The following is a 14,158-nucleotide window of genomic DNA, read 5'->3' as shown; positions in this document are numbered from 1 at the left end:
AGTAAAGTAGCTCTTGTCTGGGTGCTGTTGGGCTTTCCAGGCTGTCCCTCTCCCGGTCTTCCGGCTTGAGAGAGCTGATGTTTCCCGTGCGTGTGTGTGTGTGTGTGCGCGTGTGCATGTGCGGTTGAGAGAGCTGATGTTTCCCCTGTATTTGTGTGTGTGTGTGTCTGTCTGTCTGGTTGAGAGAGCTGAGTGTGTGTGTGTGTGCGCGTGTGCGTGTGTGTGTGTGTGCGCGCACGCTGATGTTTCCCCTGTATTTGTGTGTGTGTCTGTCTGTCTGGTATTTGTGTGTGTGTCTGTCTGTCTGGTCGAGAGAGCTGATGTTTCCCCTGTATTTGTGTCTGTGTGTGTCTCTGTGTGTGTGTGTGGTTGAGAGAGCTGATGTTTCCCCTGTATTTGTGTGTGTGTGTGTCTGTCTGTCTGGTTGAGAGAGCTGATGTTTCCCCTGTATTTGTGTCTGTGTGTGTCTCTGTGTGTGTGTTTGGTTGAGAGAGCTGATGTTTCCCCTGTATTTGTGTGTGTGTGTGTGTGTTCACACCTGCACATGCGCTAGTGGTGTTTCTGGACTGCTGCGTTATCCAGCACCCAGTATGGGATGTATGAGGTGGAGTAAAACCCCAGCAAACTCATTGACATACTCATCTTCAGGTGCCGAGGCCTCTAACCGTTGTACATGTTGTCTGTCTTGTCCTGTAGTCTTTAAAATGTATCTGTGTCCATTTAAATACGGTGAATTGTCATTTAAAAGATAAGGTTCTATTTTTCATTAATTAAAACAATCTACCATTATATTGAACATTTATCACAGACTAGACACTTAATGACTTGTAACTCTGGGTTATTCTCAACTGAGACTTAGCGCCTTGAGTGATTTTTGTCAAGTTGATGGAGGTTATAAATGCTAAAGCTGATGCTCAGGCCAGACAGTAAGCCAAGAAACAGAATAATTTCGGATAGTGTTAGTGCCCTGAAGAACATTGAACAGGATGATGTTGATAAGATGTCTTGCAGGGGGTGGAGCCAGACACCATTTGCTGGGGGAGGGCAGGGGGAAGTCATGGAGAACCTCTCTGAGGAGGTGATGTTCCAGCTGAGCCCTCAATGACAAGAAAGAGTGTGCTGTGTGAACATGTGCAGGAAGGACTCTGTACTTAGTTCAGCCTCCCTGAAATGTGAAAATTCCTGGAGAAACCCTGGAAGAGAAGGAAGAGCAGCAGTGCTATCCGCAGTGAGCAGTGGGGAAGGGATGCAGAAAGAGGCAGGGAAGTAGGAAGAAGATCCAGCTCATGTAGGGCTGTGATGCTGGCTTCCCTTAGGGGTTTGGCACAGTGGCCATAGTTTCATTTTTACTTAAAAAAGAAAAATACAAATATTTGCATGTAGGTGTGTGTTTTAGGGGTTATTATTGGTAATTGTGTTTTTTCCAGGTATTGCTTGTTAATAGGCTAGAATGAGTGGAAGAGGAAGAGGCCCAGGAACAGATACCAGGCTTACCACTTCCAGCTGGATATGGGAAGAAAGAACCACACCTGTCTATTTGGGGGACTGTTGCCTATGTATTGTGGTAGATTTTTGTGTTGAAATTCAGCCCCAAAAGAGGCCCCTGCCATTCTTTTTAAGTGAGAGAAATTACTGTTTACTGCAGAAAATTTAGAAGAACCAAAAGAAGAAAACAAAATAGACTATAATCTCACTGCCCAGAGCTAATTACTGTTGCCATGTAGGTTTATCTCTTTTAGTCTTCGGTTCATATGTCTATGTATTTTATGCACACATTTATAAAATTATGATTGAAGTGTGTTGATTTATCATAGTTAGGCATCTGTCTTTAAATACACCCTAAGAACATTTTAAAAATAAGTTTTCATTTTGTGGTGTATGGTAATTGAACCCTTCTCCCGCTGTTGAGCTATGTGCCTCTGACTTTGTGGTTTGTACTCAGGCTGATGCCGTGAGCATCCTATTTCCATGCATCTTTGTGTCCACTGCTAATCAGTTACCACAGGTGTTATGCATGCTTCGAAGCCTGTGCATAAATAATGCTAAATTATTCTCTAGAAAGGTAGACGATGAGAGTACTGTTTACTTGTAATTTAACCAGCAGTCATTAAGACACATGCTATATTTATCATACAATAAAACCTAGCATTTAGGATTGCTTGATTAGCAGCATAATTTATGATTTATAGTTACTTGCAGTTTGTCGGGATTCCCAGGTGGCTCAGTGGTAAAGAATCTGCCTGCCAGTGCAGGAGATGCAGGTTTGATCCCTGGGTCGGGAAGATCCCCTGAAGGAGGAAATGGCTACCCACTCCAGTATTCTTGCCTGGAAAGGAGGAGGAGCCTGGCAGGCTACAGTCCATGGGGTCACAAAGAGTTGGACATGACCGAACACGCACATGTATGGTTTGTAATTAATCTCTCTGATTCTCCATTTGAAATATGTAATTGTAGCCATGTTTTCATGTTACAGTAGATTCATTAGGTCGTATAATTATTACCTTCTGAATAATGTTTATGTTCTTGAATGGACATTGGTGTGTTGAAAGAATTTAACTTTACAGTATCACCTGCATTAGCTGCGTGGATATCATTGTCCTTAAACGATTGTTATTCAGCAGCCATGTGCATCACAGAGCTTGATTTATTTTGTCGTCATCTTCAAAAGGATCTGCTTGCCAATAATGTGCTAAATGCAGAAGATTCCTTTATCGAAATGAGTGTTAGTTCTAGACTCTGTGGTGTGAAAGTGAGTGTTCACAGCCATGGTACGAGGGGGCTCTCTCTGTTACGAATCATGCATTCCGCATATTCTAGTAATTAGAAAAATTGGGCAAAACAAAAAGTGAAAACTGTTTTTCTGCCCTGTTTCCAAAAAAAGAGAAAAAGGACAGATTAAACTCTTCATAGGATACTTTCAGAATCCTTGGTAGACAGTATTTTATATGTAATTCTTGAATCATCACTAGATGTAGGGAACTGATAACCTTTTCACAGTTCATTTGAACTGCTTGAGTGACTCTGGAAGAGTACCTTCCAGAAGGCATGCCCAGGCATAAGAGAAAACCTTGAGAGTTATGTGTGAGGTTGTTTACCAGTCTTGTGCCATATAAACTGATTTTTTAAATACCTGGTATATTTTCTGGTTTTATTTTTTGGTCTCTTCCAAGCTCTTATGGCGTACAAATGTTTGATCTTAAAGATCTGGGGCTGGAGGAGTTTGAGGGTGCTGTAAACACGTTTCCTGATGTTTTACCAGGGAGTGAGATACTGGATGAGGGCATTGCAATTCTCCTTAATCATAGTATCTAGAAACTAAAAGTAGCTAATGTCACTTAGATTTATTTGTATTCAGTTCAGTTCAGTCGCTCAGTCGTGTCCGACTCTTTGCGCCTCCATGAATCGCAGCACGCCAGGCCTCCCTGTCCATCACCAACTCCCGGAGTTCACTCAGATTCACGTCCATCGAGTCAGTGATGCCATCCAGCCATCTCATCCTCTGTCGTCCCCTTCTCTTCCTGCCCCCAATCCCTCCCAGCATCAGAGTCTTTTCCAATGAGTCAGCTCTTCACATGAGGTGGCCAAAGTACTGGAGTTTTAGCCTTAGCATCATTCCCTCCAAAGAAATCCCAGGGCTGATCTTCAGAATGGACTGGTTGGATCTCTTTGCAGTCCAAGGGACTCTCAACAGTCTTCTCCAACACCACAGTTCAAAAGCATCAATTCTTTGGCGCTCAGCCTCCTTTACAGTCCAACTCTTGGATCCATACATGACCACAGGAAAAACCAGAGCCTTGACTAGACGGATCTTAGTTGGCAAAATAATGTCTCTGCTTTTGAATATACTATCTAGGTTGGTCATAACTTTTCTTTCAATTCAGTTCAGTTCAGTCACTCAGTCGTGTCCAACTCTTTGCGCCCCCATGAATCGCAGCACGCCAGGCCTCCCTGTCGATCAACAACTCCTGGAGTTCACTCGGAATCACGTCCATCGAGTCCGTGATGCCATCCAGCCATCTCATCCTCTGTCATCCCCTTCTCCTCCTGCCCCCAATCCCTCCCAGCATCAAAGTCTTTTCCAATGAGTCAACTCTTTGCATGAGGTGGCCAAAGTACTGGAGTTTCAGCTTTAGCATCATTCCTTCCAAAGAAATCCTAGGGTTTATCTCCTTCAGAATGGACTGGTTGGATCTGCTTGCAGTCCAAGGGACTCTCAACAGTCTTCTCCAACACCACAGTTCAAAAGCATCAATTGTTCGGCACTCAGCCTTCTTCACAGTCCAACTCTCACATCCATACATGACCACAGGAAAAACCATAGCCTTGACTAGACGGACCTTAGTCATGTTTATAACTCTTATGAATTTTAGGATTTAGTATTGAAAATCCAGAATATATGGAATATAGAGTACAGAAGAGTAAAATGCTTAATATTCCCAAAATAATCTCATCAAAATTTTTGTAGATACTTTTCAAATTGATATTGTGTGTTTGTATGTATATTAATACATTAACATATTTCCTTTTCCCTGCTGCCACATGCACGTGCTATTTTAGAATCTTTTTACAGAAATTAGATCGATCTATTGAAATTAGATCGATTGTTTGTTCATACTTTTCTCTTTAGTGATGTGAGGAATGTGTGTGTAGCTCAGTGTAACTCTTCAGTATTGTTTCTAAAGAGTTCTGGTGGTCCATGATGTGAAGGTGCCCCAGTGCTTTCCCGCAGTTAACTACTGCACATTTTAGAATCCTCCCCCTGCTTTTATTTTGGCAAGAGAGAGCATTCTTATGGCTCAGCTCTTTTGTGTGGACTTCTGTAATTATTGCTCTAGGAGAAACTCTTCAGTAAAATTAAGCACTGTCTTAGCTGCTCCTCTGAGAGTCTGTCACCACGGATTTTATATTCAGTATCTTGGGTGTTCTGTTACAGGGACCACAGGTAGAGGTATGAGCATGGAAGGGGTCAGTTCCCATGAGCTCTTCCTGAAGAATCTGTTGGAGAATGAGCTTCAGACAACTGAGCAATGTTTGAATCAGCCAAGAAGACCAAGCAATGTGAATCAGGATGATTGTTTGATACTAGATGTCATTGCAGGTTTAGAATGGCAGACTGCTTTCTTTCCCTCCTTTCCTCCTTCCTTCTTCCCTCCTTCCCCCTCTGCTTTCATGTGCTTATCTATGTATATACACATATATGCATACATACATACATATGCATGTCTATAAATGCATACAGGGAGAAGGGGGAAAGCATATGAAAATTGTAGTAAACTGGTGTACTGCTTTGTAAAAAACAAAGTCACCCATGTGACTTAAAAAAAAAAAAAAAGCGGATGTTAAAAATCCAGTGCCTCATTCTTGATGTTAGAAAACTGAAAGTATATAAAACTCTGGGAACCCTGCTCTCCTCTATTTCAATTAATTGAGCTTAGTACACTCACATCAACTTGTTTACACGTTATGTGGATCCAAACATCTGCCTCAGTGATGTGTTTTTTTCCCGTGAGGTGTGTGACCTTGAATGTGCTTCTTAGCTGCACGATCAGTGATGCATACTTTGGCACTTCATATGCTTTGGGGTCACTTAGCAATTTAAACATTACTTTTTAAGAGTCATACCATGTTTCAAGGTGCATTTGTTCATGCTCATTGGTAAGATGATTTCCTTTTGGGTGTTACTGCCTACGGATACCTTTGTAATTTGTGCCTGATTTGTTAATTTTAACAGGAGCTGCTGTCCATTTTTATTTCAGCAATCCAGTTTGACTGAAGCTGTTTCAGGTTTCATATTTTGACCAAGTAGTCCAACAGTGATTAATAATAAACCAGAAGGTGCTTATGATGTTTGGAGGTACTATGGAAGATCACTATGAAATTTCGATGCTTATAAAACTTTGAAAAATCTGAAAGCCAGTCAGCTCCGGTTTTGGTTTTTTTTTTTTGTTTTGTTTGTTTGTTTGTTCTCACAAAGACGCTAAGCATCCTGACTCAAAGGTTGCACATTTAAAATATGGTAATTAGTTAATGCATATTAATAACATGAGTTTGTATTCACATTTTTCATCTGTCTACGTTAATAAATGTGTTGTATAAGAGACATTTTACTTAGATACTTGGTCAAACTTCAAGGAAAGTGTAATCCAAAAACAATTCTAGTGCATTTTTCACTTCCATCAACATTAAATGGGAAAACTATGTCAGTGTAGTTATTCACACACATGATTTCTCTCTCTTTTTTTTTTTTTTGAGGCTACTGTCATTTGATGGCCAGGCTGTACTAAATGATTTTTACCTATGACAGTTGATTGAAACAAATCGATTTTACCTTTGGAGATTTGCAGGAAATAAATAACTTTGATGTTCTCTACATCAGTGTTATTTTTTTATATTCATCTCATAATTTTGTCTTTATGATATGTACTGGAGGAATTTTTATCCTTTTGCTTAATTTTGATCAAGATACCACTTTGTGATGTAAACTTCATATCTTTCAACCAATTCCTCACATGGTGAACATTTCATAACATCATCTTTATGTTATGTAGATATGTCTGTTCTGAAATCACTGCCAAGAACCATTTGACTGTTGGACAGAAGCTCTTCAATCTGTGATTTGGGCTATAGACCTCAACAGCTTCTGCTTTTTTTCCTCCATGTGTAAAATTTAGTTGTGTTGAGCCAAATGGTGAGATGAATTTAAATCAAAGATGAATACATAGTGGATTGCAACCTACAGTGACCCGGGGTTATTTTGACTCTCTGAAGGTGGTTTTGATTATTCATCCTTGGCACTAGTCTTTGCCTGCAGCCTGTAATCTTGTTGTAAGATTAATACTGTTCTAGAAGTCTGGTGCACGTTGCTTAAGATTAACTATGGTGCCCTGGGCAGTTAGTTTTAGGGAGTCAGTCAGTACTGTTCATTTAGTTTTTCTGAAATGACAAGATGAGAATTTATTTGGGGGCATAATGTGCTTTTAGGTATATATCCAAAATTAGAGCCTGTAATATATTGCATCTTGTAAGGGACTGGGAGTTATGGTGTTACAAACAAATCTGGTATGCAATTTTTTATCTTTGTTACTTGCCATAGTTTTTCTAGTTTGTTTCACTCAAAATCATAAGCATTATTTTAGTTTTCCAAGATTGTTAGTAATGGCTGCCCAACAGTCCATCAATAAGACATAGAGTAGACCTCATCATGACTTCTTAGTGACATTTCTGTGTTTTAAAATTATAACTGTTGCTGTACAAAACTTTCATTGCACCTGGAAAAATTTCCTCTTTCACTGTATACTTAAGCTATATTTCACTTATCTCTTGCTGTGTAACTACTCAAAATGTAGTGGCTTAAACAAGACCAGTAATTTATTTATCTCACCAATCGGTAATTTAGGGAAAGCTGGGAAAGACTGAGAATAAACTTTCCAGAAGGCTCACTCAGACGACTGGCAAGCTGGTGCTTGCCATTCCCTGGGAACCCAACTGGGCTGTGCCTTGGGATCCTCAGTCACTTTCCGCATAGGGCCCTTGAGGGCTAGTAGGGCTTCCTCACAGCATAGCAGCTGGGTTCCAAGAAAGAGAGTGTCTCAATACAACCAGACAGGAGCTGCATGGCCTTTGCAAACCTGGCTTTGGAAATCATGCAATGTCTCTTCTGTGATGTCTCTTTCCTACTCCACCTGCCCTCCTCAGATGATCATTACTTGATATTATGTTGCTATTCGATCGCCCAACTCTTTGTGACCCCATGGACTGCAGCAGGCCAAGTTTTACTATCCTTCGCTGTCTCCTGGAGTTTGTTCAAATTCATGTCCGTTGAGTTGGTGATGCTATCCAACCATCTCATCTTCTGCTGCCCTCTTCTCCTTTTGCCTTCCATCTTTCCCAGAATCTTATGATTTAACAAATTCCCTATTTTGGGATGTTAAGTTTGTTTCCTATTTTTGTCTATCTTGTGAACTCTACATGAGCATTCTTGTACTTAAAGCTCTTTTGATTATCACTTTGTTACACTAAAATTCTTGAGATACAACAACTGGGTCAGAAGAAAATAACATTTTTTTAAGGCTTTGGAGAAATGACAGCTCACTTTCCTACCAGCTAGAGGAAAGATTAAACACTTAAACTTTCGTGTTTTTCTTAACTATGTATTAATTTGTCAGTCAGTCTGTCTAACTGTTCACCTGCCTGCCTGTGCCAGGTCTTACTTGTGGCACATGGGATCTTCACTTGTGGCCTTCTTAGCTGGGGCATGTGGGAGCTAGTTCCTTGACCAGGGATCGAACCCAGACCCCCTGCATTGGGAGTGTGCTGTCCTATCCACTGAACCACCAGGGAAGTCCCACAAAGCTGACATTTATTTAACGCAGCTAATTTAGACCTTTGCAGATTTTGCAGTTGTCCCTGTAATGTTCTTTGCTGTGAAGCAGAACTTCCAGATGCTGAATTGGCAGTCAGGCATCGTGTCTCTCTCGTCTCCAGTAATCGGAATCGTTTTTCAGTGTATGGCTAGTGGATGTTTTCATGGTCCTGCAGTTATGCACGGGTATGTGTGAGAGTGGTGTCAGTGTGGGCAACAGTTGGTTGTTTTGATCTATGGACTTCACTGTATAAATCAGAACTGAGAGTTGACTGTGGGGAAATGGGCTTTCTATTGTCAACTGGAAAGGTGAAAACCGGTCCATTACTCAAGGCCACCTTGGTGTTGATTCTGTTTTTCACCCCAGTTGATGAATCAGTTTGATTATTCGGTCCAGGATCTAGGTGAGACTGATGGACTTGTTGTTGTTCAGTCGCTCAGTTGTTTCTGACTGTTTGCAGCCCTATGGCAGCAGGCCAGGTTTCCCTGTTCTTCACCGTCTTGAGTTTCAGCAAGCTCAAACTCTGGTCCGTTGAGTCAGTGATGCCATCCAATCACCTCGTCCTCTGTCACCCGCTTTTCCTCCTGCCTTCAATCTTTCCCAGAATGGGGGTCTTTTCCAATGAGTCAGCTCTTTGCATCAGGTGGCCAAAGTATTGGAGCATCAGCATCAGTCCTCCTAATGACTATTGAGAGTTTATTTCCTTTAGGATTGACTGGTTTGATCTCCTTGCAGTTCAAGGGACTGCCATGCCCTGTAGGCATGCTTTGTAGGGCCACTCAAGATGGATGGGTCTTAGTGGAGAGTTCTGACGAAATGTGGTCCACTGGAGAAGGGGATGGCAAACTACTTCAGCATTCTTGCCTTCAGAACCCCATGAACAGTATGAAAAGGCAAAAAGACTGATGTATAGATATAGATATATCTCCATTTAAAATAGAAGCCTGTACATGGCTGTGTAAGCACTTCCTGTCTTCCAGTATAGCACCCAAAGTAAAAGCACTTTGGCCAAAAAAAAAAAAAAGAGCTGCTTACATCTGCCTGGACACACAATGTCACTCCTAGGTGCTTGCCTCTGCCCAGGACTCTCAGGAACTTAAAGTCCTGCTCTCTGTTACCATCTTTGTAACAATCCAATTCCATATTTCTGCCTATTTATATCCATTAACCCTGTGTGTATGTGTATTCCATTTTTTTTGCATATCCATAGGCTCCCAGAGTGATGCAGTCTTTTTGCTATAAGAGAATATGACACTAACACTTGTCAACACTTATTCCTCTGTGTTGTGTTAAACCTTTAAAGAATGTTATAGAAATAGTAGAGTAGGAAGTGGCAACCCACTCCAGTATTCTTGCCGGGAAATCCCATGGACAGAGGAGCCTGGTGAACTACAGTCCATGGGATTGCAGATGTGACTGAGCATGTGTATATATGCCCACATATATATAGAAATTGAGGTTTTTCCCTGTGTCCCATATTGGCTGTTGTTTTTACTTTATGTCTGTAGGACCTCAGTTGTGTAGGCTAGAGGTGTGACCTTTGTGTGTGCAGGTTTGCTCAGAAGTTCATGCGGACGTGCAGTCGTGACTTTGAGTTCTAGTTATTGCCTCACTCCCAGTCATGTGATGGGTGGTTAAGAATCAGGCTTTGTTGTCTGTCTGACCTGGATTTGAATCCAGTTTTGCGGTTTGGGGCAAAGTGCTTAACGTTTTGAGATTTCCTTTTTTAAAACAGAGATAATATTGGTACCCTTTCCAGCTACTTTTCAGGTTTGAATGAGATCATACATTTTAATAACTTGGTATAGAGTATAGCACTAAAATAGAATTTCAAAACTGACAGGTGATGTTGTTTTATTTTCTATTTGGTTATTGTAATCTATTGACCTTCAGAGTTGCCTATTCTGTTTATTTGTTTCATGCTTTCTCAAAAAATATTTTCATGTCTCACACAGGACTTTGTCTCTACAATTATCCGTTTACTGGACAGCCCCTCCACTTCCATCAGAGCCAAAGCCTTTCTGGTTGTTTTATATATTTTGATTCATAACCATGAGATGCTGCTGCTCAGCTGCCAAGCAAGGTAAGATTTTTTCTGATTTTGCCAATGACTCAGTTTGGTGCCTGTTTGATTAGTAGTGTTTCTTGGCCCCTATGTACCTGATTATTGAAAATTATTTTCCTAGATTTTTCCAAGGGTTTAGTTTTTCACTTATCACCCTTGCTTAGAAACACTGACGTCGGCTGGTGGTTAAGTATTAGGAATTTCCTAGGTCTGAGTACAGTGTGTTAAGGTGTTAAAGGTAGGGTGTTAAAGGTGGTTCTGGTTTGCATCTTTGTAAGTGAAGAGGAACTAAAAAGCCTCTTGGTGAAAGTAAAAGAGGAGAGTGAAAAAGTTGGCTTAAAGCTCAACATTCAGAAAATGAAGATCTTGGCATCCGGTCCCATCACTCCATGGGAAATAGATGGAGAAACAGTGGAAACAGTGTCAGACTTTATTTTTTGGGGCTCCAAAATCACTGCAGATGGTGAGTGCAGCCATGAAATTAAAAGATGCTTACGCATTGGAAGAAAAGTTATGACCAACCTATATAGCATATTCTTTTTTTTTTAATTTTTATTTTTACTTTATTTTACTTTATAATACTGTATTGGTTTTGCCATACATTGATATGAATCCACCACGAGTGTACATGAGTTCCCAAACATGAACCCCCCTCCCACCTCCCCTCCATATCATCTCTCTGGGTCATCCCAGTGCACCAGCCCCAAGCATCCTGTATCCTGCATCGAACATAGACTGGCGATTTGTTTCTTACATGATAGTATACATGTTTCAATGCCATTCTCCCAAATCATCCCACCCTCTCCCTCTGCCTCAGAGTCCAAAAGTCCGCTCTACACATCTGTGTCTCTTTTGCTGTATCGCATATAGGGTCATCATTGCCATCTTTCTAAATTCCATATATGTGTGTTAGTATACTGTATTGGTGTTTTTCTTTCTGGCTTACTTCACTCTGTATAATATATTCAAAAGCAGAGACATTACTTTGCCGACTAAGGTCCATCTAGTCAAGGCTATGGTTTTTCCTGTGGTCATGTATGGATGCGAGAGTTGGACTGTGAAGAAGGCTGAGCGCCGAAGAATTGATGCTTTTGAACTGTGGTGTTGGAGAAGACTGTTGAGAGTCCCTTGGACTGCAAAGAGATCCAACCAGTCCATTCTGAAGGAGATCAGCCCTGGGATTTCTTTGGAAGGAATGATGCTAAAGCTGAAACTCCAGTACTTTGGCCACCTCATGCGAAGAGTTGTCTCATTGGAAAAGACTTCGATGCTGGGAGGGATTGAGGGCAGGAGGAGAAGGGGATGACCGAGGATGAGATGGCTGGATGGCATCACCGACTCGATGGATGTGAGTCTGAGTGAACTGCGGGAGTTGGTGATGGACAGGGAGGCCTGGCATGCTGCGATTCATGGGGTCGCAAAGAGTCGGACACGACTGAGCAACTGAACTGAACTGAAGGCCTTGTTGATGGGTGGTTTGGTCATAGTTCTCATTACTGTGAGGTTCTGGACCGAGTCGCTGAAAGCCCAGAGGACCAGTGTACTGCAGCAGGGGAGGAGGGGCATCTGGGGTATGTGGACTGGTCATCCACTGGGCGGATCTCTCGTGGTTACTGAGTCTCACCTCTTCTCTCCAAAAAGAGAAGCGTCTGATGCTTCTCAATTAATGTCTTTGAAACTGTCTGGCCATTTGTTACATCCCAGAGGAACCTTGAACACATGGTTTACTGTCTATTTCTTGACCTGGCTTTTTACTTAAGGTAGAGTACTGGGAAGATTCTAGAATTGCTGAGATGGATGTTGATTAGGGATTGGAACATTTTATCCTGCAAACAAAGAGTACATGTTTTAGGATTTACAAATCAAGAAGCAAAATTGTGAATATTATGCATGTACTTCTATTACAAGAGAGAAGACAAATTGTCACAAATTTTTTGTTGACATAATTAAAAATACACTACTTGCAATCTGTCCCTGGGATGGATTGGCAGATGCAAACTATGATATATAGAATGGATAAACAGGGTCCTACTCTATGGCACAGAGAGCTGTGTTCAGTAACCTGTGATAAACTGCAATGGAAAGAATATGAAAAATGATGTGTGAATCACTTTGCTGTACAGCACAAATTAACACAATATTGTAAATCAACTATTTCACTGAAGTTAAAGAAAAAATATATACTGCTAATAATTGAGTACATACTTTTTGTAACATAGGTCTAATAATGGGAAAGATAGATTTCTTTTGGGGAGAAGAGTTAACATTTTGCTTAATTAGGGGTCAAAGTGAAAGCCCTTATTATCAAATCTGATTGCCAATGTTCCTGTTGGTGCTGACCCCTAATGCAGTTTTATGTTTCTTATCTTTGAAAATGTCTTTTCACACAGATGGGTTCTACCACATGTCAATATCAGTTCATGGGCACATGACTTTCATTGAGCATATTCATCACTTCGAAGGCATTTGTAGTTTTCTGTTAGATTCTTCCTTATATCTGTCTTTAGCCTGTCATCACATCGCAGGTGTGAACCACTTCTTGGTGTGGGTCTTGTGCAGGATGCTAAGAAATTTCCATTGATTCTTATCTCTCGGGGATCAACCCTTTGGTGTCTTATGTCCAGTTGAGGACTGACGTCTCATATGTTTTGTCTGTTTGTTAGTGGTTATAGACGAGAGGATGTGCCCTGATCCTGTGAGCCCATCACGGCTGGAAGCAGTAGTTGCTCTTACCTGTCAGAAAAGACCTCATCACTGTCTTTGCTGCCTCTCCTCTCTCCTTGTATCTACCATCATTTTCCTCCAGGACAGGTAATACAGTTCTCAACAGGTGTTCTTCATCATTTCTTAGACTCGTAGTCTGGTCTCAGGGTCTCTTACACAGTGTGAATCAGCTTTTGTTTCTTGCCTGTTCACATTCTCCTCATAACATCCTGTTGAGCTGAAATAACACCCCCGACTCTGTGGGCTGCTCTGTCTGAGTTCATCTCACGCCCGCCCGCCTCTCAGCCCTTGTGTTCCGCGGCTCCTTCTTGTGCCCCCTCCAGCCAGCCAGCTGCACAGTTCTTGCTGCTTCCTGTGCACACTTGCTCGTTACACTCCCCTCTGGTGTTCCCTATGCCCATCGTGCTCTCCCTGCAGCTGGGTGCTTGGCTGATTTCCTCAGCTCATTCAGGTTTCTGTTCAATCTAGTGGTTACTGCTTCTGAGAGCCACTCTAATCATCCTATCTCAAATTCCGCTCCTCACCCCAACTCAGAGACTCTCTAACTGGAAAGAACTGTGAGAGCCTGAGTGGGACAGGCTTGGTCCTCCTAGAAGTGACTGTGATTTCTGTGCCCCTGAGTGAATATTTAGGAACTTTGGCCGTGGTGGACAGATGGTGGCCTGAATGCACACCCTAACCCTGACCCCTACTCTGCCCTCTCTGGAGAGAGAAGGGGCAGGGTGCCTGGAGGGTGAGGCTTAGCCTTGCGGGAGAGGTAAGTGTGAGCCCCGTTCTTCCTGTGCTGTGGGCAGAGACATGAACACTCTGTCCTCTAGGCCTGGGGGAATAGCAGACCTCAGGTCTTCTGTTGGGTGCAGAATGCAGGTGCTATTGGTATCCTGTCCCCAGGGGATCCACAGTGGAGCTGCCTTGGGGGCCAGTCTGCCCCTGACTGAGGCTGCAGGGGAGTGATTTCATTTTCCAGCACTGGGAGAGAACACGTCCCCTCCCCACCTGTATCTTT

The 14,158-nt window shown here is 42.0% G+C and overlaps 1 protein-coding gene across 4 annotated transcripts in view; it reads left to right on the top strand.

The window, feature by feature from the left end:
* Positions 1–14,158, top strand: part of ULK4 (unc-51 like kinase 4) — a 502,577-nt gene that overhangs the window by 118,836 nt on the left and 369,583 nt on the right. For all 4 annotated transcript variants that reach the window (XM_069560715.1, XM_069560714.1, XM_069560717.1 and 1 more), the window contains one exon: positions 10,319–10,446. In XM_069560715.1, coding sequence (XP_069416816.1) covers positions 10,319–10,446 — 128 coding nt within the window. The remainder of the gene's footprint in view (positions 1–10,318; positions 10,447–14,158) is intronic.

The sequence above is a fragment of the Ovis canadensis genome, chromosome 19 (genome assembly GCF_042477335.2).
Source record: "Ovis canadensis isolate MfBH-ARS-UI-01 breed Bighorn chromosome 19, ARS-UI_OviCan_v2, whole genome shotgun sequence".
NCBI classification, from domain to species: domain Eukaryota; kingdom Metazoa; phylum Chordata; class Mammalia; order Artiodactyla; family Bovidae; genus Ovis; species Ovis canadensis.
The sequence above is the reverse complement of the archived record's forward strand: the minus strand, read 5'-3'. Positions and strand labels throughout refer to the sequence as shown.